This window comes from Sylvia atricapilla, chromosome 16 (assembly GCF_009819655.1).
Source record: "Sylvia atricapilla isolate bSylAtr1 chromosome 16, bSylAtr1.pri, whole genome shotgun sequence".
In the NCBI taxonomy this organism is placed as follows: Eukaryota; Metazoa; Chordata; class Aves; order Passeriformes; family Sylviidae; genus Sylvia; species Sylvia atricapilla.
Genome location: NC_089155.1, coordinates 13,944,275 through 13,969,251, shown reverse-complemented (window position 1 = coordinate 13,969,251; position 24,977 = coordinate 13,944,275). Strand labels below are relative to the sequence as shown.

Here is a 24,977-nt window from a genome sequence, read left to right as displayed (position 1 = left end):
CATCACCTGGAGCCAGGGGCAGCAGCACCTCAGACTCACACTGGCACCCAGGGGATCACCTGGAGCAGCCCCAAAGCACACAGATCACACGTGAACTGCCACAGCACAAAACCCACACAGATAAAGGAAGGGGAAGAACACTAAAGCCACAGACAAGATACTGCACAGAGGAAGAAAACGATGCCTCACTCCCCAGAAGTACAAATCATGAGCATACTAGGGGAAAAGATGAAATTTCCAGCAGAGAATCCATTTATTTTAATGTACAGTAAATATGAGCATGTGTATTCAATTTTGCTTTTAAAAACATTTTTAAATAACTTAAGAGAAATGGGTTGCAAACATAAAGTGCTAAACTTGAAAAACAGAAGTGTTCCTCTTTCCTGCTGTTTGTTAGATGGCAGTTTTAGTCTCTGACTGCTTTGAAAAAATGTAGTGTATATCCAGGCACAAATGGCTTCCTGGATTTACCACCTTGTGCAAAACCACGAGCTGCAAAGAACATGATCCACACCCCAAAACACGGCTACAGATCACTATCAACTCCTAAATATGCTACTAAACATGATTCAATAAATACAAATGAAATCACAGTTCACTCCCTTTCTCGGTGTAAGCCAGTAGTTTGCAAATATGGTCCACTCAGTGTAAACTGTATTGACTTGAGGAAACAGTGAATTCCACCATTTCTGTGTCTCCAGTATTTACACACAGTGGCTTGGCACTGTTGCTGTTGCAGGACAGTGAAGTCCCAACACACAGGAGAGAGGGACAGGGCTGGGCTGCTCAGTCACCACCCGGGCCAAGAGGAATTCCTGGGTCTTGAACTAATGAAAGCAAATTAAATTGGATCTTGGGCAGGAATTGTTCATGGGAGGGTGGTGGGGCACTGGCACAGGGTGCCCAGAGCAGCCCCTGGATCCCTGGCAGTGCCCAAGGCCAGGCTGGACAGGGCTTGGAGCACCTGGGACAGTGGGAGGTGGCCCTGCCATGGCAGGGGGGACACTGGGTGGGATTTAAAGTCCCTCCCAACCCATTCCAGGATTCTGTGAAACGCTCTCTGGGGACTCCAGAACATGACCAGGACTATCCAGCCATGATGAAGACAGTGTGAAGGATCTTTCTGGCAAAACGGAATTAATTCACTGGAGGCTGTGAATTAATGAATCTGCTTTGGGACAGGAGCTCAGGCTCTGGGCTCTTCCCCCCAGTGCAGCCAGGGAACAAGGGCACCAAGCAGTGCCAGCTCCACCCGTGGTTTCTGTGATGTGGGAAGGGGACAGCAAGCAACTAATCCAGCACAGCCTGAGGAACGGCTGCCACCAAAAGCCCATCCGTGTTTGATGGTGTTTGATGCATCAATCCAGCTCTGAAAGGTCCCTGTGAGTCTCTGTCCTGCTGCTGAGAAGCCCAAGCACGTGTTACTCTCCTCATGATATCATAACATGGATCAAAATCTACAATAATAACAGAACTCACTGAGTTTCATTTCTGAAAATTAAAAATGCTCTGCGCACAAGCCTGATGCCTTTGTATGAACCCGTTCCTGTGGTTCAGGTTTGGTTTTTGGAGCCAAGCAAGTGCAAGGTTCCAAAAACTGCCTCTCTGCAGGGAGCATGTCATTAAACCATCCACCCAGGAGTGCCTCTGCTTATTTGCAGCTCACCCTCAAAGTTTCACACTAACAGGAAACAGATTTCATGGAGCTGTGAGGAGCAGCAGCTCTGTGACCTCTCCTTTCAGTCTCCAAGGATTCAGGACACGTCTGCCACATTGTCTGCACAACAGTACGAGCCTCTTCTCACGTTGTCGACACATTTCAAGGATGATCAATGGCAAAGTTCTGTTCCAAAGAGGATTTGCTTTAGTTTAGATAATTTTCTCCTACACAAATAAATACGGAGTAAAGCTGTTATGTCACCGGCTCCTTTGGACAGGAAGCACAAAAGCTCAACAAAACTGAATTCTGTCGTTTCGAGCTACCACTTCTGTGTCTTTATCAATGGCTGGATACCTCCAAAATCACTGGGGTGAGCACATTTCAAGGGAAGGAAAATCTCAGACACGCTCAGATTCTCCAGCGTGTGCACATCCGACAGGCTGGAGCCCCGTTATGGAAACAACATGCCATAAATCAGCCCTCAGCTGTCAGCAGGGTAGTGCAGCACCTACATTAAGGGATTTCCAAGATGTAAAAAGAATGTAACTACTCGAATCAAAAAGATGGATAACATTAAATAAATAATAATAATAATAAAAGACGTAACACAACGCAAAGAACAGCGCAGACACTTAAAAAAATTCACTTTAAATTGTCAAATGTCAATCCCAAGGTCAGGTAGCAGCTTCCACAGACTTTGAACCATGCAAGAGAAACCCACTGCCATCGCAGCTCCACGCATTTGAGCCCAGTTAGGTAGAACAAAAGTGCCAAGAGCTGGATGAACTCAGAGCCTCCACCCTCCAAACACTCCCTTTGGCCGTCAGGTCCCCGTCCAGGGCACTCTGGAGGTGTCTCACCACAGCAGCAGCAGACAGAGATTACCACGGGCTCCTGGGGCAGGTGAGGACATGTTGGTTTTGGGACAGCTGGGGTTTGTCTCTGGGCCCATGGGCAATGCCTGTCCCTGTGCCAGCAGCAGCCCTACGACGTCAGCTTCGAGTAGCTGGGCGGAGAGAACCTCCTTCTCAGGTACTTGAGGACGTAGAGGGGCAGGCAGCTCACCAGGGTGATGACAGTGACCTTCCACAGGAACGACAAGGTGGCAATGAAGTAAACATCTGCGTGGAGAAACGAGCACAGGGTCAAAAGCACGGGGAGGACCTTCAGGGAAGGGCAGCTCCATCTCCCACTGCCGCCTTCTGCCCACGGCACGGGCTTGGAACTACATCATCTTTAAGCTCCCTTCCAACCCATTCTGTGATTTTACAGCTCTTAACTGCCCCACGTTGCTCCAAGTTCAAAGCTCATGTGGCACCTGGCTCCTCACTCCTCTGTGTCCTTCTCTTCATCCAAAAGATGCAGAGAAGTGCTGAAGGAGGGAACGTGGCTCTCACAGGTAACTGCCCTCCCAAACCCCACCTGGAACAGGGATGTATCCTCCTGGCAGTGCCAAGCACTGACTGCAGTGTGTCCCCTCACTCTGGAGCTGCCTCTGGAACAGGGATGTATCCTCCTGGCAGTGCCAAGCACTGACTGCACTGTGTCCCCCCACTCTGGAGCTGCCTCTGGAACAGGGATGTATCCTCCTGGCAGTGCCAAGCACTGACTGCAGTGTGTCCCCTCACTCTGGAGCTGCCTCTGGAACAGGGATTTATCCTCCTGGCAGTGCCAAGCACTGACTGCAGTGTGTGCCCCCGCTCTGGGAGCTGCCTCTGGAACAGGGATGTATCCTCCTGGCAGTGCCAAGCACTGACTGCACTGTGTCCCCCCACTCTGGAGCTGCCTCTGGAACAGGGATGTATCCTCCTGGCAGTGCCAAGCACTGACTGCACTGTGTCCCCCCGCTCTGGGAGCTGCCTCTGCTGCTTGGCTGAGCCCAGCACACACAGCTCCTGACCCAAAACACCTCAGGATCTTTACAAAAAGAGTTAAAGCAGCGTTCAAAACAGAACTGCTATAAGCACATGCAAGAGACAGATCCAGCCAGGGGGAAGTTTTCCCTGCTGTCTTCAGTTAGGAAAGAGCTTTACGGAAGAAGCAGTGACATCTTGTGGTTCCTGAATGAACACAGGAACAAGCCCATGGCTCTGATATTTGCAGCTTGACAGGTACTGGGGGAACCTGGAACTCCTCACCCTTTTTCCTCCAGCTAGGGAACAGGATTAGTTCTGCTTCAGGCAACTACAACACCAACAACAACCAAACCCGTAAGGCAACGGTCCCAATAAACAGGTAAATTGAGGGAAGTTTTAGGAGGCAGCTCCTTCACCCAGTTTAAAAGACCAAATCTTTGAATTCAACAGCAGAGACTTCAATCTTCCATCTCAAATTCCCAACTGGGAATGAAGGTCACTGCCCCAGGAGACAGCTGACACGAGCTGGAGCTCTCAGCATGTTTGAGATTCCCTGGGCAGCACAGTCTGCTGACCACCTTTACCTTCTCCAGCCTTTTGCTGTGGGAAAAAAACCACAAAACACCTTCCAAGTGCCTTCCAATCACACAGAGCTCACTGTGGCCCCACTGTCACCGTGCCTGCTGCTGGCTCCACCGAGAGCCTTCTGCTCAGTTCAGTCCTGCCACCATCCAGCCACGAACTGACTGGGGCAGAGCATCAAACCTCACCAATAAACTCGTGCAAGAAGACCAGGGAAGCGATGTAGCAGGAGAGGCTGAGCAGCTCAGCCACGATCATGAGCCAGTGCCACGTCTGGATTGTCAGTGCCACCATCAGCAGCTCGGTGAGGATCAGGGACGTGAAGGAAATGGCAACAATGTGCACAAATTCCGACTCAAAGAGGAGGAGAGCTCCGTACATGATGATGCTGCCTGCAAGGGGAATGGAACTGGTTCAGTCAAACACCAGGCTCAGCTCTAAAACCCACAGTTAGGTCTTGGAAAGGCTGAAACAATCCTATCTTGAGGCTGTTTTTCATGAAACCTGATGAATACAACAAATCAGTTACTATTTAGGAGACAGAACTGATGAGAAGAGAGGGAAAAGTTACAGCAGAGGTACCTAAAGCCTTCTAACAGTCTATCACATTCACAGACACATGGAGATAGGAAATTAATACACGCTGTTTTGGCAACTGGAGATCTCTAACATCATGCAACTCTATCCTCCCACAAAAGCACTTGGTCACTACTCAGGAGCTAAAAGATATCAAATTCTTCTACATCCAACCCCAGTGGCTGGGTGCCAAGAGGCAGCCGAGTGTTGAAAAGCTCAGTGGATACAAGTGAGCCCCAATTTGCACAGCCTGGGCCGAGATCTCTCCCCTTTCCACCTCCCCCCAGGAGAATGCCATGAAGCTGTGCTGAGGGGACATTGTTGGTGCTCCTCTGCTGCCTGGCCAGGGCTGTCCACAGGCCACCTGCACAAATAACTCATGTGAGCAGCATGAGTAATCCACGCCGACATCCATCACCGCGGCAGGAAGGGAAAACCTGCGAGGGAACCCAGCTCCAGCCACAGAGTTCAAACCCAGCCGTGAACTTTCCAAGCTTTTGGGGCTGCTCAAGTTTGGGTCAGGTTCATCTCTGCTAGCAACTGGTGCCGTTGTTTGGCCGCTGGTTGCTGGTTATGGAGCACGGCACTGCTGAAGTCACTTTAACCAGAGCCTGTAACCAGAGAGTGCTCTGAGCTCAGGGAGGAATCTTTCCTTCCCTCTGGCTGCAGCCCTCCACCACTTGGGAGTCTTCTCTCAGTGGATTTGCCACGGTGCTCCTCAGCATCCCAAACCTTTGATCCCTGTGATGGATTTCAGATTTATACAGATTTACAGAGACTTCACACTCCTGGATTCGCTCCCTGCTGAGGATGGCAACATCAATTAAATTCATTACAATTAGCTGCTTGTTCTGACCCCCTCATTCTGAGTCTTGTTGACAGAGTTTTGGAAAACCAGGAATTTTGCCACTTCAGCTTTTAGCTCCACATTATTGACCTGTTTTCTACAATTCTACAATTTTTCTACAATTAATCCCTGATTAATACTTATAGAAAGCACTTGACTTTGAGGGTACTTAATGAAAAAAAAAACAAAACAAAATGAAAGAAAATACTTTCTTAGATATATACCCAAACTACATCCACTGTTGAAATTGCATTGTAATTAAGGCATTTACTTAATTGCTTTAGCAGCCTAATGAGAGTGTATGAGATATAATCAAGAACACGAGCTTGACTCTGACCCTGAATTACAGATGCCTGTGAAGCAACAAGAACTATTGCCACTTCCACTTCTGGATAAAAGACAGAAGGCTACAGATGCTGCATTTTCCATGCAGACAAAAACCTGCCAAATCCACAGATTGGAGAATTTTCTCCAAAATCCATAGATTGGAGAATTTTCTCCAAAATCCATACATTGGAGAACTTTTCCCAAAATCCATAGATTGGAGAACTTTTCCCAAAATCCATAGATTGGGGAACTTTTCCCAAAATCCATACACTGGAGAACTTTTCCCAAAATCCATAGATTGGAGAATTTTCTCCAAAATCCATAGATTGGGGAACTTTTCCCAAAATCCATAGATTGGAGAACTTTTCCCAAAATCCATAGATTGGAGAACTTTTCCCAAAAGAAGGGGCAGTCAGGAGCTCTGCTCTACAGATGGGGCAGTTACAGCACTGCAAGGAACTTGCACAGAATTTCAGTAGATGGTTCTGATGGGAAGAGGCACAATGGTTTGACTTCTACATCACAGGGTTGACCAATTACTGCCAATTTTGGGTTTAGATAATTTTTTCCATTGGTAACACTAACAGTATTTTCTGAGACAAAAAAAAAACCCCAATCTATTAATCACCCCAAGGACACTTTGGGAAATTCATTTCGTGCCTTGCTTAACTTCCTGCAATACCAAAACTTAGTCACACACACTACAACATCTAAAGGCACAAGCAGAAGTCGATTTCTTACCTTGATAAATGCTTATCAAGACCCAGATTAAAAATGTTTTGTATGACAACGGTCGTCCCTGGGTGGGGGAAAAAAAAAAAGGACAAAGCTCCAATGGGGTTTTAGTCTATGAAAATCCACTTATTGATCAACTTAGAAATGGATAAGATAATTAGAAGATGATTTGGACAAAAAAATGAAGTAAAACAAATCAAGCAGCCCTGTGGTAGCACCCCTTTATTCTCATTTTTTCTGGGTGCACGAAGAGGCTGTGGAAGCTCAGGGCTCCCCCAGCACTGGCCCTCACTGCACACACAATTAATTCAGTGCAAAGGTGCCTCAGGAGGTCACTCACTGCACTGTGAGATGTAAGACGTGTGTACACACATTCATTTTGTATTTCTAGACACGCACAAATCACCCTCATATTGAAGGCAGAGAGATTTTTAAAAAGCCCATCTCCAGCCAACAAAGCCATACCAGCACAAACCCCACTATGTTTAGACCAGGCCTAAGGATGGCTGAAGAATTAGTGGTTTATGACATAAGAGACAACATCCAAGTGAAACCAGATGGAGACTTATTGAGGCTCTGGAAAAACAGCCTGTGCTTCTCAGAGTATCTGTTTAACAGGAATCCTTGAGGGAAAGGATCTGGGGAAGACTCAGTCCACCCTTTCCTTCAACTGAGAAAGATGTTCCCAGGGAATAATACTGCATACCCCAGTTATTCAAAACATTTTCCAGGGAGGAAGAAAAAAAAAAATTAAGAAGGAACCTAAGACAAGATTTACCTTCCAGATATTTCTATGGTGAATATAAAATAAAGTTTTCTTTGTCTAAGGAGAAGGACCTGACTTAAGATGCAAGCAAACCTTCAGATGGTGCTGCAGTCAAATTCCTATTGAAGAAACTCTGGGATAACCTCCTGCCTCCATCCCTTCCCCTCTTCCCTCTTCTGGCTTCAGGACAGTGCCAAATCCCAAACAATTTCTCTTTCCCCTTTATTATGGAACAAACTGGTAATATCAAATCCCTCAAATTTGCCACAGAATGGAACTTCTGCTTGCCCCAGCCGTTTTTAATAAATTGCATTTCATGCAGCATTCAATCAGCAACTGCCAGGAATTCTGGTCCTATCTGTTGATTCAAATTCGACTTTAACAGGATTTTGCCTGGAATTGCCTGATAAAAATTCTGGATCTCCTGGCAATAGATTTCTCCTGGCAATAGACTTCACACCTTTAGAGTTTCAGATCAGGATGAGGATCTTGCTTTAAAGCAAAAGACACAAACAAGAGTCTCCCCCACCTTGAGAAGATCTTTGTAGAGCTCTGGGTACAACATTGCAACTTCAGATTTCACATCCTTGTCCAGGACAAGGGAAAACACGGGAAACATGGTGTAAATCGTGGAGTACCTGGGCAGAAGACAGGAGAGCAGGAAATTATCTCAGGTGGAGATAAGCAAACAAATTCCAGGCTCCAGAAAGAAAATGCAATATTCTTCGAGTGCTCAATAATGCACACAATATAAAAACTGGCAAATGGAGCACACCAGAGTTTTGCAGGTAGAAAAAAAAACCATCAGGATTGGCTTTTTGAGTGACTTTTGATCATACACAAGTGACTGGATCAAATATTGCAGTGGGTTATTAATGGAGCCAAGGACTGATCTGTGCCCATCCCAAAATCTGCTCTGCAGCTTGGGGTCGATTCTGTTTATATCAGAAGGCAAATGGAGATGAATTTGCTGGATTTTTTTTAAATTATGTACTCAAAAGTATAACAATGCTGGGATTACAGTTGCAATCCCCTGTTTTAGGCAGTTTCTGGACAGGAGCTAAGGTTGGGTTGTCTCTCCTCCTGTCACTGCCTCTCACTGCTGTGCAGACACAGCAGCCCAGAACTGTCCCTCTGCTTTTTCCTGGGACCAAAGAACATTCCTGGAGGATGGGCTCCTTCACTAAGGGGACAAACCTCCTGCTGGAAAGGTTTCTGGGAGTGTCTGCACCGGGAGGGGACAAGGCTCCCATGCAGCCCCTGAAGCAGTGCTGTGAGCAGAGAGGAGATGTGCATGGCTTGCATTTTCACCAGCCCCAAAGCGTTCACTGTGCAGAGGTTTTCCTCACTACCAGGAAAAAGCGAGCTCTTACCCAATGATGAGGAAGCCTTGGTAGAGAGGAACCGAAGCAAAGTAAAACACTGATGAGAAAACAGCCTAGAAAAGAAATAAGCTTTTTAGGCATTGAGACCCTGCAGTAAAAGTAACAGCTTAAAAAGACACTCTGTTCCAACTGGAACATTCCTGCAGTGGGTTCTCCCAGCTCCTGAAACGAAGACTAATGGGATATCAACCCTTTTTAGTCCTTTGGAGCAGTGGCTGGTATTTGTCCAAAATCAGGAATTTTCTCATGTGTCGTCATCTCAAATTAACAACCTCAGGCCCTAACCCATGAGAATTTTCAGGGGAAGAAACAGCAGCATTCCAAATGAGACACAGGACCTTTCCTTTATGGTTTGGCTCCCCCACCTCTTTGGACAGCCCCTTTACCTGCATGGTGCTGATGCAGAGGCTCCTGTGGATCACAAACTGGCTGAGGGCTGCAGACCTCTTGTAGCTGTTCCTTCCATGGACCATGAGCAAACGGCCCAGGTGCTTGAACTGAGTGATGGAGAAATCAGCTGCCAGGGATGCCTGCTTCCCTTCCTGGGAACAAGAGCAAGGACAGGGGCAGTGAGATCATTTCTGCACTGGGAACAAAGAACAGCGTGTCATTACGGAGCTCTCACTGACAGAATTTCCAGGGCTATTTGCAGTATTTTAACTTCTTCTCCTTCCAATGTGGGTTTTAAGTAAAGAGCAAAAAATGCAAGGAGAATTCCCATTTGAACCTTGGCCTCCAATTCTAAGCAGCCTCTGGATTCTGACCCACAACACACGTGTTAACGTGACACTCCTGTCAAGTCAGGGATGAACACAAATTCCCAGCCTCAAAAGCTCACACAGTTTTGGCCCCGTGCAAGCAGAGTGTCTGCTGCTGCAGCCCAGCCCTGCAGCTCCACACTGCTCCAGGTGCAGCAGTCACAGCTCTAACCTAGAATTAGTTTCATAAACGAATATGAACAGTTTTTAATTGTGCATGTAGGGCATATCTTATCAATCTTATAATTTCAGCATCTGGAGCATCAAAACCCCCCAAAACTAACAAATTCAGGGATTCTGCCAAGAACCAAACAATGACTTTGAACTCCCTTTAACAGCAGTCTCCTTTATAGCTGAATTATTTCTCATGACAGGGCTACTGCTCTGATGATGATTCTTGTGAGAACTTGTTCCCTTTTTTACACAAATATCTCAGGATTCATTAAAGAGTTGCTTGAAAACTGGCCACAGAAATTCTCATTAAGCATGAGGTAATCTCACCTTTCCTTCAACTCCAACACCACAGTCAGCCTCCTGAATCATGCTAACATCATTCCCTCCATCACCTGCAGGGCAGAGCACAAACAAAACTGGGAGTCAAGCAACAGGGGCAATCTGCAGCCTCACCAACGTCATCTGCACCACACTGGAATATTAGGAGAAACACTTAACCCAATCAACAAAAGCAAGATTTTAAACAGAAGTCATGAATTTAAGTTCTTAGGTTTTGTTTTAACAGCCCCCCAGGTCAGTGGTGGATGTATCTCACGTGTAGGTGGTACCATTGTATTAACAGTGGCACTTCACCTGGTCACCTTCAAGTTCTGTTTGGCACAGATGCCACCTGATGAGGAGCTTGGCATTGAATTTCCACGTGCAAAAAAACTTCAGTCACCTTCTCTATCATCCCACAAAACCACTGCTCCCTAAATCACCACACCGAGGTGCGGAGATGAGTGAGACTGTTCACTGAGCTGGAGGAGCTGCAGGTGCCATTCCCCTGGTCAAAGCTGTTCACTGAGCAAGGAGGAGCTGCAGGTACCATGCCCATGGTCAGTTCTGACTATTCCCCCAACAAACAGGAATTGCAGGTGCCATTGCCCTGGTCAGTTCTCACTGTTCCCCCAAACAGGAGGAGCTGCAGGTGCCATTCCCCGGGTCAGTTCTGACTGTTCCCAGGAGGAACCAGAAGGATGTGCAGGTGCCATTCCCCTGGTCAGTTCTGACTGTTCCCCCAGCAAACAGGAATTGCAGGTGCCATTCCTCTGGTCAGTTCTGACTATTCCCCCAACAAACAGGAATTGCAGGTGCCATACCCCTGGTCAGTTCTGACTGTTCCCAGGAGGAACCAGAAGGATGTGCAGGTGCCATTCCCCGGGTCAGTTCTGACTATTCCCCCAGCAAACAGGAATTGCAGGTGCCATTCCTCTGGTCAGTTCTGACTATTCCCCCAACAAACAGGAATTGCAGGTGCCATACCCCTGGTCAGTTCTGACTATTCCCCCAACCAGGAGGCTCTGCAGGTGCCCTCCCCGTGGCCAGAGGCCCTGGCTGCCCACTCACCCACGGCACAGGTGAGCTTGCCCGTCCTCTCCTGCAGCAGCCGCACGATCTGCGCCTTCTGCGTGGGCGCGCAGCGGCAGCACACCACGGCCGGGCACTGGCACGCCAGCTCCATGAACTCGTACTCGTAGTACTTGAGGCACACCTGGGTCACACACAGCACACACCTGGGTCACACCGGCTCCCTGGGCCCCGGGGCTGCTGCAGCCCAGCTCTGGGGCCGGCCCTACCTCCAGGGAGTCCCCCGAGATGACCAGGGCGCAGTCGTGCTTGCGGCGGAAGGCGTTCAGCTCCAGGTGGGCTTCTCCTCGGTTTGTCACCTGGGGGAGGATGGAACTGAGCAAGGTGTGCTTCACTGGGGTGAGAAAACAGCAAAGGATGCCACAGGGAACAGTAATGACACAGCCAGGACGGGCAGCACACTGAGTGAGGGCACGTAGGCAGAGAAACAAAAACTCAGGGTAGAAAACTGGGTGGAAAGAATAAAAATACCCTGCTGGTGTTTTTATTTATCACCCAGTTGTGGTGTCACAGCCCTCCTGAGCCTGGGCCACTGGAGAGAGGGGCTGTGGGTGTTACTCACTAGTCTGAATATATGGATGTCCTGTGTCCGTGTCACCAGATGAGCGTTCTTGGCTGTACACGTGGCTGTCTCCAGCTTATCCCCTGTCAGCATCCACACCTAAAACCCAAACATTTCATGTGTTAAATAAAGCTTAACAGCCACGTCTGCAGGACCTCTGCGAGCACCACCTGCCCCTTCAGCCTTATAAAGGACTGTGAAAATACCCACACAAACTGTTCTTCTAAAAACCCCCTTATTTTAAACCACACGAGAAAATCCTCTCACACGAAAGAAATCAAAGCTCTCCAAGAGGCTGAGACACAAAGGAAGTCACAAACTCTGTCACAAACGCTGTGTAACATTTTTCCCACCTGCAATATTTCAAGATTCTGCTGATAAACCCACAAAATGCAAGCTAAAAAAAGGAAAAAAAAAAAGAAAAAAAAAAAAGTGTATTTGTGTGTTAATACTGTGTCCCTCCCTGGCCGTTTCTCAACCAGGCCCTGCTGCAGAAAGATCCCTCCTGGCCCAGCCTGAAACGTGGATGATGCAACCAGGGTTAGCTCAGTGCTGATGTGTACGTCTGGAACACACTGACTTGGTTGAGGGTTTGGGTTTTTTTTTCTAGATTTTTTTTTTTTTAAATCTACACTGCTCCTTTTATTTTGTGCTGCTGAGAGGAGGGAGGTAGAAAGCAATGTCAGCAGCAATGGCTGGGAATTCTTTCTCCAGTGTAAATACATCACAGCGAGTTTGGCTTTTTCCACTGGTGTTTTTTTTTATTCTGTCAAGACACTGCCCAAGAATGTCTAATGAGAAATACAAAAAACCTTAAGAAAATCCCAAAACATCAACAAAAAGACCCACACGAAGACTCATTCCTTTGTTTAATCATCTGAAGCTGGAATGAGATTTGATCTTAACAAGATGGTCCCTGCCATGAACTGCAAGACCCCCCTTGAGTCTGGATTTACTCCTCACATGCAATGCCCTGGTGAAGACTGCAGTGCAAGGAGTGCTCAGCACATCCCACACTCCACACCAGCTCCAGCCACGGTGGGGAGAAAGGGAAAAAACCCTTTGGAGAAAGGGAAGAGGGAAAACCCTTTGGAGAAAGAAGAAAAACCCTTTGGAGAAAGGGAAGAGGGAAAACCCTTTGGAGAAAGAAGGAAAACCCTTTGGAGAAAGGAAGAAGGAAAACCCTTTGGAGAAAGGGAAGAGGAAAAACCCTTTGGAGAAAGGAAGAAAAACCCTTTGGAGAAAGGAAGAAGGAAAACCCTTTGGAGAAAGGGAAGAGGGAAAACCCTTTGGAGAAAGGGAAGAGGAAAAATCCTTTGGAGAAAGAAGGAAAACACTTTGGAGTGCTGGGCCAGGACTACAACACCACTGAGGAACTCTGATTCCCCTAGTCTCCCTCCTCTGCTGGAGGCTCTGTTGTTTACAGGGATGGCCCCAAAGAAAAAAAAAAAAAGAAAAGCACTTTTGGAAGCTCATCCCAAGCACTGAATTCCCTTTCCTACCTCAGCCCCAAACATACAGCCCTGCTTTGAATTCACAGCACGGCTTCAGATTTTTGCTCACTTTGCAACTTCAAGCAGAGAAACCACAACCAGGACCTTTCACCTACTTTTCAAACCCAAATCTGATCGTTTAATCCATTTTTTTTCCCCTCCTGCAAGGCAGACAAAGTTTTTAGAGAGGGAACCTACACAGGCATCCCAGCAGCTCCCTCACTGCTGAGCACAGCTCAGGCTGTAGGTGTGGAGTCAGAGATGCTGGAGCACAGAAAAGTGGAAAAAAAAAAAATCCAGCCCCTGATTCCCTTGGCTCAGACTCCCCTCTAGTGGCCACTGAAAACGTGGATATCCTCAGCTCCAAGCCCAGCACGGGGGTTCATGCCCCACAAACCAAACACAGCCACACCTGGCCTGGTTTCATGCAGCTCCCTGGAAAAAGAATCACCCCAAATCTCCTCTTGGACCCCAAATTGTGCCCACATGATTCCTTTCTCTGCAGGAGGAGCCAGAGGGGATGTAAAGCACAAGAGGTGACACGCTCATGTGTTAACACTTACAACCTGCAGCACGTTCTGTTCCCAAAGCGATGTTCTAAACCCTCCCGACTCTGAATTTACTGCCCGTGGGATGATGCCACGCTCTCAGAAGTCCCCAGAGCTGCTGCTGGGGCAGCCCTGGCTCAGGCAGACCTTAATGCCAGCGTTCCTCAGCGTCTCCAGCGTGGGCCTGACGTCTGCCTGCAGCTGGTCCTCCACCCCAGTGAGGCACAGCAGCTCCATCTCCATCTCCAGGCTCTCGATGACCGTGGCCACTTTGAGGGAGCGGTCGTGCACGCTCAGCTTGGCCTGCACGTAGCGAGCCTGGGGACACACACAGCACGGTCACACCTGGCTCTGGGGACACAGGCTGGAGCCCTCAGCCTCCCTCTGTGCCCTCCCAGCTGCCCCAGGGAACGCTGTGCCTGTGTCACATCGGTTGTCACTGCACCTTCCTCAAGGTGCTGCGCACCCAGGGAATTGTGATTCCTGTCAGGGCTCTCTGCCTGCTGCAGGGTGAGGTGGGAAAGGCTCCAGGGGGCTGCTGGTGGGCAGCTCGGGGCACACTAAAGCTCTCTGCTGGAATGGCACCTGCAGAGAGGCTGCAGCAGCTCCCTCCCACCACTGGCACCGCTCCTAGAAACAACGGCACCAGGGAACCAACCCTCAGCAGCTCATCCCTGCATTCACTGAGCAGTCCCCATTCCCATTCTGCCTCCCTGGATGAGCCAGGCCGTGCCCTGGGCACACACACAGACCCCTCACACGCAGCCCCTGCTGCCAGGTTAACATGCTGCTTACTCAGGAGCTGCTTGGGAGGGTCTTGGTTGGGATAAACACTTCATACCTATCACCTGCAAAGCAACTTTGATTAAAAAAAAATATCAAGACATCTTAGAACAATTCCAGCGGAGAGTTGGGAGGTGAGAGGCAGCAATATCACAAGAGTTTTGTGAGAATCACTTCAGTGATTGTTTCTTTAAAAACAAAGGAAAAAAACCCCAAATAATGACTTACTTCAAAGTCTTGATACTGCTCTTCTGTCAGAGACTTCTTGGCCACAACAAGAACCCTCAGGCCTTCCCGAGCCATGTTACCACACTGCAGGGAAGGATGACATTGTCAATCAGAAACTGCAGCTCCACTGGAATGGTTTATGCACAGCAGGGTGGAGATGGCAGTGTGAGATAGCAGGTTAAGAAAATAACCACCCCATTTGAGCAACCCCAGTGAGTCTGTAACAGCTGATAAAGTGCATGATAAACTCCAGGGGAAAAAGGGGATCTGCAATGGTTTGTGACCCAGCCCAGGGATCAGGAAGAAAAAATGTCCTCTGCTACACCAGGGTGGCAAAAACCACCCCACTGATTAAATTTTCTCTAAAGGGAACAAGCCGTGATTTGTAGACTTCACATCTTGAGCAAGCAACTCTTCTAAATCTCACCAAGTTATTATTATTTCTCTGAACACCAGAGGATCAGTAACTGAAGCTGCTGCTGAGGATGTCCCATCCCTGGCAGTGCCCAGGGACAGGCTGGACAGGGTTTGGAGCACCCTGGGACAGTGCAAGGTGTCCCTGCCCATGGCAGGGGTGGAATGGGATGAGATTCAAGGTCCCTCCCAACCCAACCCACTCTGGGATTCCATGAGCTCAGTGCCACCACTGCTGCCAACCTGACAAACACACCCCAGCACAAAGCTGCCAAAGGGAGTTTTGAAATTAGACCCTTCAGGCCAAAACAGATCCGAACACAGAATTGAGCCCAGCACAAACCTGGTGAGTGTCAGTAGTTGTGAGCAAAACCCATCTTATTTACAGGACTTATTCCACGTTAAATATGCCGAGCTCACCACTCACACTCTCATTCCTGTGGCTACAGTTTGGCTGAGCACTAACCCAGTGAATTGCCAGGAGCAGTGACCCTGTGGCTGGCAGATGTTTCAGCAGTTAGGTGACCCTGCTGCAGTGCCCAGCCTGGCCAGGGGCTGCCCTGGAGCTCTGCTGGAGCCCTGGGCACTGAGAATTCCAGATTTCTGTGCTCACTGACCCCCCAGCAAACACTGCACTGACCTGAGGCCATGGAAAAGGCTCTCAAAATTGAGTGACAGCCCTGGGATTGTGGGTGTGGGGTTAAATAGAAGTGTGGGATATCACAGGGTGGAAAACTCAGAGTTTAAGGATTTAGAATACAGTAATACATATATAAAGCCAGATGGAGGTTTTAGGGCAGAGGCCAGTCCTTCTTTTTCACCTTCTTCTCCATGGGTCTGGGTGGGGTTTGGTAACTGGGTAGAAAAATCTGCACTGCAGCCACGGGTGGTCAGTTATTGAGTTACAAGTAAAAATAATTTAGGTGTCACTTCTTAATTGGATAATTTATCTTTAACAGGCCTTGTAGAGAGAGAGATGGGGGCCCTTTTTTACTTTCGTAGCTAGAAGTGCTGTAGAATTCATAGAAGACTGTACTACAGATAAGAATTAATAAACATCTGAGTCGGAACAAGAAACACTGTCTGGAGCATTTAATCCCGATTCTGGCAAAATAAAGGAGATAAAAAGCAACACAGCAGGGCAGCAGAGCTGCAGGGCTGCCCTCCATACCTCCTCCTCCAGCCAGTCGTTGTACTGCACGATCCCAGCCATCACCACGTCTGCCCCCTTCATGTAGAAGGTGATCTCTCCAGTGGATTCATCCTGCAGAGAGAGCACAGCAGGCTGAGTGGGGCAGTGCTGCCAGGGGCTGAGGAGTTCCCAGCACTGCAGGCACAGCATTCCCTGCTCTGGGGCAGCTGCAGGGCCAGAAGGAGATGCCTGCTCCATTGCAGTTCCTCACAGCAGCAATGAATGCTTTAGACAAGGAGCATCAGCTCTTGAATCAGCGTCTCCCACAGGCAGCCTGAGTGCCTGCTCCTCCAGAACAACCCTCACCTGGAAACCTGACTCCCTGCTCACCTGCAACAACCAAACAGATGCACAGAGCCCAGCAGAGTAAAAACCACTCGGATTTTCCTGCTCTGTTACACCACATGGAATAACCACAATTAAAGCTCACGCCTGCCACAGAAAGCTTACATTGCTTTATCTGATACAAGGGGTTTACAGGCTGCAAGCAAAGCGTATTTACCTTACCACAAATTAAAAAACCCCTCGAAGCAGGCAGACAGGTGAGGAGGCCACAGCTCTGAGGGTTACAAGCTAATGCAAACCCTGGCAGTTTCCTCAAAGGAGGTGAAACAATGAGTAAGGAACAATCTGCTCTGTAAACTCAGCCACCAGGGATAGAAGGAAAACAAACTTCAAATGCAAAAAAGCAAAAAGCCCAGGGAGGTCTGAAATAAACAGCTGTGAATGAAGTGGCAAAAGCACTTTAGGAATAAGAGAAATGAAAGAAAAGCAAAGTGGACACTCCTTCATTCTCTTGCCTAATATTTGGGTCAGTCTGTTCCGCCTTACAGAAATTATTGGTGGAGGTTCTCACGTGAATAAAAGCCCCAGGCCCTGTGGCAGTGGCAAAACAGAGTTTGAATCCATGGCACAAAAGAAAAAAAAAAAAAAAAAAAAAATTGGCAAAATGTAGCATCTGATGTGGAGACTAAAACTGCAAAGAAAACAAGTGTCTTTGTGGAGGAAATTAAGAAGCAGCCAAGGATAATGAAGCTCCTTTGCTGAGAACATTTGCTAACTCTCAGAGGTATTCACAAGGAAGATGCTCATCATTAAGTGTGGTTTTCAGTGCCCTGGAACAGCAGCCCCCACACAGTGACACACATCCCCAGAGGAAAACCGGTGTCACTCTTCCAAAACAACCACAATCTGCTTCACTCAAACACATCACTGCTGGCAGTAGCCAAAGGTAAAGGTTTATCTACGAAATTATTTGATTAAAGAGCGTCTAACAGCATCTCTGTAGGAAACTGAATAAAGGCTGCACTTCCCGTGCTGCAGAGCTGGCTTAAGATAGTTTAGATTTTTTTGTCCAATATAAATACTGTATCAGCTATCTCCTTGCATTAGTCATTTCCTCTGCCCGAGTTCAGGAGGAGGTTAGTGCGTTCTCAGATCATGGCAAGATCACCCTATAAATCTGCGCACAGATTTGCCAGTTTATATTGTTTTGGGGAAGCATCTTTTTCCACCACACTCTGCCTCTGGCCACGGTTCAAAGGCTCCTTTCAATTCCAGATATGACAATAGCACTATCTCTGCCTTACAACAAAGATCATTCCACATGGCTAAGGGGAAAAAAGAGAAAAAAAAACCAAAAAAACCCTGCGGAGAAAACGAAGAATGGAAAATATTGTGGTCAAACAAACAGGCTTTCTTCAAAGAGGAAGATAAGGCAGTGCACAGCACGGTGAGGAGCTGCTGGGGTAGGACAGGATTTCTTAGAACTGAAACAATCAGGTACAAAACGACAGTTGACTGTGAGGAAACACTCAGATATTGCAAAAATATCCCAAAGCAGGCAACACCTGCCACTTGCTTTCGCCAAAAAAACTATTGCTTGATTTGCCAGGAGCTGTGCTGAAGGAGATTTTTCCTCAGGGCAGAGCAGAGAGGATGTGCAGGGAGATGGACACAGGAACCTCTGCTCTGGCAAAATTCCCACTGGGACTCAGAACAGCCCAAAAAAATGCAGTTTATAAGGACAGGCAAGAGCTGTGCAGGTGAGCAGAACTGGTTCCCTTTGGGTTCTGCTCCCTGCAGAGCTGAGGGCAGCTGCACCTCCCTCCCTGGGTGTGTTTTATTCTGGATGCTTCGTGCTGCTCTCTCTGCCCCTAACTCTGCTTTTTAAACCAGCAGCATCATTTAGGGGATGCACTGAGAAGGTCAACACCCTTCAAGCTGTGGATCAAACCAAATGCAGTGCCTACACATACACAGATATATGTTTAATTAAAGCAATTTTTACTTGCTAACTTCCTATTTACAAACACCTTTTTTTTTTTTTTTTAAAGTGGAAATCAAAACCCTGCTTGAAGATTTTAATTTGGAGTACCCAGAAATGGGGCACAGTAATACCCACCCTCAATATTCAACCCTAATTCTGCACAGGGCACACACGGAGCTGGTTTTAGTGGCTTAGAGAAGCTGAATGGCTGCAGAATAAAAACAATTCACAGGGAGAGACCCGAGGCTTCCTTAAAGGTATTTACAGTGAGGATCCGGGCCTGATGTTGCTCCCACTGACCACAAGTGGGAGTTTTGCTGGTTTGGCCTAAAATACAAACAGCAAAACCTAAAGAGAAATACAGACTAGAAACTTTTTTATTCCTAGCAAGGGAGAAGATAAATGATAAGTAATTGAAAAGGAATAAACTTCAAAACAAGGAAGGGAAAAGAAAAAGGAGCACTGTTACATTCATGAGAAGAAAATTTCAGGGCATTCACTTCAGTTGAGTGTAAAAACACAATTTAATGAAGCTCACCCTGGCTTTGATGGTTTGTCCACATTTCACACCTTTGATAAAATTGCATTTCATCAAAACTTTGCACTTGCAATAAAAAGAAATGGGGAGGAAGGTTCTTTAGTTCTCCCCCTTCCACTGAAAATACTTTTATTCTGGGTCATAAAAAGACTGCCAAGAATCTCCACATGATTTTCATTACAGAAGTGACTAATTTGAAGAATTGACACTGGCTGCACTGAGCTGGATACACACTGCACTTGCTGCAGGTGTCCCCTGCAGCCCAAGGTGTCTGTGGAACACTCAGTGTATGTTCAGTGCACCCTGTGGACCTCTGAACTCCCCGATCTCACACAGGGATCTCTCTGCACCAGCTCAGCCTCTCAGCTCACCTCCCCTCCCTCCCTGCTCCTGGCACTGTGCTGTACCCCAAACCTTCCACGTGTTTCACCTGGTGCTGCCCAGGGAGGGACTGCCCTGGCTGTGGGCTCTGGGTGACACCTCTGGGCAGGGAGGGCAGCCCAGGTGAGCCCTGTGTCCCCCAGGTGTGACTGTGTCCCCCCCAGGTGTGACTGTCCCCACAGCCCCAGCACAGAGCCCAGGTGTGACTGGGTCCCCCCAGGTGTGACTGTGTCCCCCCCAGGTGTGACTGTGTCCCCCCATAGCCCAGGTGTGACTGTGTCCCCCCAAGTGTGACTGTCCCCCCAGCCCCAGCACACAGCCCAGGTGAGCCCTGTGTCCCCCAGGTGTGACTGTGTCCCCCAGGTGTGACTGTGTCCCCCCCATAGCCCAGGTGTGACTGTGTCCCCCCAGGTGTGACTGTCCCCCCAGCCCCAGCACACAGCCCAGGTGATCCCTGTGTCCCCCAGTGTCTCCTCCAGGTGTGACTGTGTCCCCCCAGGTGATCCCTGTGTCCCCCAGTGTCCCCCCAGGTGTGACTGTGTCCCCCCAGGTGTGACTGTGTCCCCCCAGGTGATCCCTGTGTCCCCCAGTGTCCCCCCCAGGTGTGAGTGTCCCCCCCAGGTGATCCCTGTGTCCCCCAGTGTCCCCCCCAGGTGACAGCCCTCACCCTCACGATGATGCCCATGCGTTTGCTCTCGTAGGTGAAGGGGAAGATCTGCAGGATGCTGAAGTTGAGGATGTGGCCCCCGGGGCTCCTCAGCTGCACTGAGGACTGGTCTCTGCCCACCAGCGTCAATCCCACGCTCTCTGTCCACTGCACCAGGGCCACCTGCGAGGAGAAGGACACGCTGAGGGCTGCTGCCTCACCTCCCGAGGGTGGCGCAGAGAAGCCAGCAGTCATTAACTCAGCATTCATTAACTCAGCAGTATTAATTCACCGATTATTAATGGTGCTATCCAACAGACCCACTGACACACACAGGTGCTCCTCTCTTCCCAGCTGCTCTTTCCCAGTTCAGACCCTTCCTGCCAGCTTCTGCAAAGTTTGGGCAGCCCAGCTCATGTCTGACCCAGCTGTGGCACTTGTCCTTGTGTCACCTCCCTGCTTCAACTGCCACCTTCCACTGGACACCAGGAATTTCCCCACGGGAAGGAGGCTCAGGCCTTGGAACTGCCCAGGGAGGTTTGGATCTCCATCCCTGGAGTGTCCCAGGAATTCCTGGAGGTGGCACTCAGAGCTCTGGGCTGGGGACAAGCTGGGCACTGGGCACAGCTTGGATTGGGAAGGGCTTTTCCAGTCTCAATTATTCCATAATTTTGTTCCAAAGGACAACTCTCAGCCAGGGGCAGGCACTGGAATCCTCCACCCAGCCCAAAGCTCCTTGGGCACATCAGGGAAACCCCTCTACAAACACCTGCTTTTGGAAAGAGTGATTTCCCAGCTTGCTGTCTATGAGATTAAGAATTCAGAACGACGCATTCGCCCTGGATTTACAATTTCAAAGCCAGAAACACTAATGCAGCACATTAAAAATTCATTTTAAAGCAACCCAAACAAAACGAGCTCTGTGTTATTCCCTGTGTGTTCAGTACTAACAGCTCATCAACAAATTTCAACCATTTTGCAGTGATCAGCAAAACAGCTGAAGGCTGGCTCAGACACTTCTTAGCAGAGAATCCTTCTCCCTAAACATTAAAAAAAATTAAAAAAAAACCTAAACGACCCCCAGATTGTTCAAGGTTTGACTGGAGTGATGTGAGCACCAGTTTGATTGCAGCCTCTACCATCTCAGGACTTACAAAACTGAGTTCTCTCCAAGCTTTCAACCAGAGCCATGCCAAAAGACCAAAGGCTTTACTTTGCCTCCCTGGGAATGGCCCAGCTCAGCTGACACCGAGCTGGCTGGGATTTAACTGCAGAAGCTGTAACAGATGGAGCAGCAGCTGACACCAGCCCATCCATCACTGGTCCCCAGAAAGGATCAAGGGGGACTTTCCCTGAGCACACATGAAATACTGGAAGTGTTTTACAGTGACATTTTCAAAGGCACAAGAGTGCTGGGCACATGGTTGCTGTCGACTTGGAGGTTAATTATCCCTTCTGCTTTTCAGGTTCTGCCTCTGCTGCCTCGAGGGACCACAAATACCTCAGTTAAAAATGAAATTGATTTTGGAAAATCGCATACAAGAGATACAAATAAAAGTCGAACCTGTAAATGCTTGCATTGAGTTGAGATTTTTGTTAATGAATTGATACAATTGGGACTAACTGAAGCAGCTTGTGTGAACTCAGCTCCTTTTCATCCAAAAGCTTAAAAGAGAACCTAAACCAAACTTTTCCTTTCATAAAGTAGTCTTAAATTGTCAGATTAAAAAAAAAAAAAAAAAAAGTAATTGAGTTGGTTTTGCCTTGAAAAACCTTTAAGTCAATTTGAATCAATATTTGGCTTAATATTAACAAGTTTGTGCAGGCTTACTCACAAAGATTACGACAAATCAAAGGCTCTTTCAAGCTTATCTTTCTCGAAAGTTTCTTCAAGCCATCCTCAGTGCCTCAAAGTGTGCAGTTAGCTCATCCTCCCAGGGCAGAGATGGAGCTTGGCTCTCTAATACTCTGGTTAATGAATAATTACTGGGCATTATCCCCAGCGTGATGCTGTGTGATGTTCAGTGTGTGCAGCCCTGGCTGCTCTGCATGTGCTGGGCAGCTCCAGGTGCCTGGAGGGGCAAACCTCTGCTCCCAGCTGCTGTGAAAACATCTCCTTTGCACAGACACCTCCTCCCTTGTCCCCTGCCAGCGTCCCACTGCAGCCCTACAAAGCTCTGCACAGCAAAGCCTCGTGCAGAGGGACAAAGGGATGAGCAGCACAGCAGAGGTGGCACCAGGGGGACAACTCCACCCCTGGCACCAGACACACTGACAGCTCTTCTGGCAGTGTCTGGGCACTGGGATGGGGTGGGATAATGGGGTGGGATCCATGGGATGGGGATGGAACAATGGGATCCATGGGAATGGGACAATGGGATCCATGGGACAATGGGATGGGGAGCACATCCCTGCTCCACGTCACACAGAACAGGTTTGCTCTGCCCCCTACAAACACATCACTCAAGGTGCTCTCAGCCACAGCAGAAAGATGAGAAATATTCAAGATGCAAAAGTCTATTTGCAGCTTAGAGGAAGGAGAATTAAAAGCAAGCTCGAAATCCCTCAAACACCTTAAAGGGAGCCCAGGCTCAGGGATGAGGGAAACCAGTGAAGTCCCCGCCAGCAGCTCCAACCAAGTCAGGCCTGGCAGAGCTCTGAGCATTTCAAAGCCCAGCAGCACAGTATCCTCCAACTCTGCTCCCTCCGACAATTAAATTACCCGAGCCACCACCGAAGTGGCTATCGACTAATAAATTTCATTCCGAAGAGACAAATTGATCCTCCTGTGCCATGAGCTGCTCGGCAGGGTCCCCTTTAGGTGGCCTAGGCAGGCAGACAGCAGGCACAGACCCATTGATCCCACACCCTTTCATGTCAGGGTTAAAGCCTGTTTGCCCAGGAATCCCAGGCACTCTTATCTCTGATCAGATGAGATCTATTTCATTTCCCCTGGTAGTTACTGTATGCCTACAACTGACAACTGGCTCGCAGAGCCCCAAGGCTGTAACTGATATCTGAATAAAGATACTTCAAGACTTCTAAATGGCAGCGTGCACAGGAAACAAATTTAGGAAATCCTGCTTTCTGTTACAGGAAATGAATCCTGTGCCAACTGGTAGAAATTACCCTTGCTGCTCAAGTAAAGAGAATACAAGTTTTTGTACTCATTTCATAAAGTGACCTTCCCTGCCATGGCAATATTTTATTGATATAGGATTTCAAAGGCTGGCTTTAACAGGAGGCCAAAGCCATCCCCCTACAGGGAATGTTATTTAACAGCATTACTCCCTTCTCAAGGACTCCACTTGTGCAGCTCCTGCATTTTGTACCGTCTAGGATGACATCCAGAGCACAGCTAAATAATATTTGTATATCTAAGACCTACAGACAAGGTTTCCTCAGTGCAGCAAAGCATATCTGATTTCTGAACCTGCTGTAATTCTCTACTTAAGATATCACAAGGAGGGAAAAAAGAATTACAACAATAATCTTGGCAGGATTGGTTATCGTGCTATAGTAAAACAAATAAACAATATCCCCTGGGTATTTCAGACAAATTGCTGTGTAAACATTTTAAAGACAGAACAGTAAAAAGAGTAAAAGTAAAAGAAAAATCCCTGACTTCACTATATATCACAGTATATATGTAAATAAACAGAAATCTGTGCAAAAATAGCCTGTAAAATCTTCAGGAGGGGAAAAAAAAAAAACAACTTAGATGCAGATCACAACAATGACCATCTGGAAATCATTCAGAACTCGTTTCAGGGCAAAGGCAGTTGCTTTCTGTACACTGCCTTTTCAGGGGAGGGCAGCAAACCCTGCCCCAGCCCACGGGGACAGGACACCCACACCCTGCCCAGGCAGGAGGTGCTGTGGCACTGCCCTGCAGCCACAGCCACGCAGGGGCCACAGCAGAAATGCAGCTTTTGGACAATGCACAGAAGAAAACGAATCTATATAAATATATATCTGAGATTAATGAATTGCCTGCTTTGGGAGAAAAACACTAAAGGGAGCGTTTTGAATATATGCAAATGTGCAAACCAGCTCTGTGCCAGTCTTTCAGCAGCACAACAGTCCCAAAATCCTCACACAGCTGGGTTTCCAACCAGTGCATTTAATTCCATGCAAAGCATTTCTCTCACAATGAGGCAAGGCAGCTTCTCTTCTGATTCTCAGGGGAAATCTCAGACTTTGGTGTCTCCCCAGCACAGAGCAAATGAAATTGTACAAATTAATAGAAAGCAAAAGGCGTTACTTTTTTTTTTTTTCCCTAAAAGGTATATCCAGGAAGCATAACCAATACATGAAACCACATTTTATTCCTCCTGTCTTTGTCACAGAAGAAAACAACACTATAATTACATTTCCCAAATTTTGCAGGGGCGTGGCAAACAGCACTAAAACTGTAATTCCTGTATTGAACCTGATTTCTCAACGCTCAGGAAAATTCTCCAGTGAGTCTCTGCAGAGCTCTAAAGCCTCTCCCCACTGTGCCACCTGCACAGCCCTGGCTGCTCTGGGTGCTGGCAGAGAACTGGCAGGGCCCAGCTTTGCCCTCAAACAAACCCTGTGCACTCCATCCCTCCCCAGAATAAACCTGGGCACTGGCTCTGTCTGCACGTGGGACGTGCCATGGTCACAGTGATTTACAGCTTCTCACTGGTCTGCAGGGTCACACACCCGGCAGAGCTGAGCTGTGGGAGCACTCCAAGCCTTTTCCACAAGCTGTCCTCCCCCAGACAAGGCAGGATTGCTCTTCATTCACCAAATGTGGTCAGAGGGATTCACAGAATTGAAATGACAAAACACACCCTGGACAAAAGGTGCAGAACCGGGCA

At 48.0% G+C, this 24,977-nt stretch overlaps 1 protein-coding gene across 1 annotated transcript in view; it reads right to left on the bottom strand.

Annotated features, from left to right (window-relative positions):
* Positions 1 to 2,618: 2,618 nt before the first annotated feature.
* Positions 2,619 to 24,977, bottom strand: part of ATP9A (ATPase phospholipid transporting 9A (putative)) — a 46,867-nt gene continuing 24,508 nt past the window's right edge. The window contains exons 15-28 of the mRNA XM_066330958.1: positions 20,152 to 20,313; positions 16,276 to 16,368; positions 14,691 to 14,774; positions 13,827 to 13,997; positions 11,639 to 11,737; positions 11,286 to 11,375; positions 11,056 to 11,200; positions 9,994 to 10,058; positions 9,121 to 9,276; positions 8,723 to 8,787; positions 7,879 to 7,987; positions 6,590 to 6,647; positions 4,287 to 4,490; positions 2,619 to 2,781 (exon numbers count right to left, since the gene is read on the bottom strand). Of these exons, the coding sequence (XP_066187055.1) occupies positions 2,645 to 2,781; positions 4,287 to 4,490; positions 6,590 to 6,647; positions 7,879 to 7,987; positions 8,723 to 8,787; positions 9,121 to 9,276; positions 9,994 to 10,058; positions 11,056 to 11,200; positions 11,286 to 11,375; positions 11,639 to 11,737; positions 13,827 to 13,997; positions 14,691 to 14,774; positions 16,276 to 16,368; positions 20,152 to 20,313 (1,638 nt within the window). The 3' untranslated portion in view covers positions 2,619 to 2,644. The remainder of the gene's footprint in view (positions 2,782 to 4,286; positions 4,491 to 6,589; positions 6,648 to 7,878; positions 7,988 to 8,722; positions 8,788 to 9,120; positions 9,277 to 9,993; positions 10,059 to 11,055; positions 11,201 to 11,285; positions 11,376 to 11,638; positions 11,738 to 13,826; positions 13,998 to 14,690; positions 14,775 to 16,275; positions 16,369 to 20,151; positions 20,314 to 24,977) is intronic.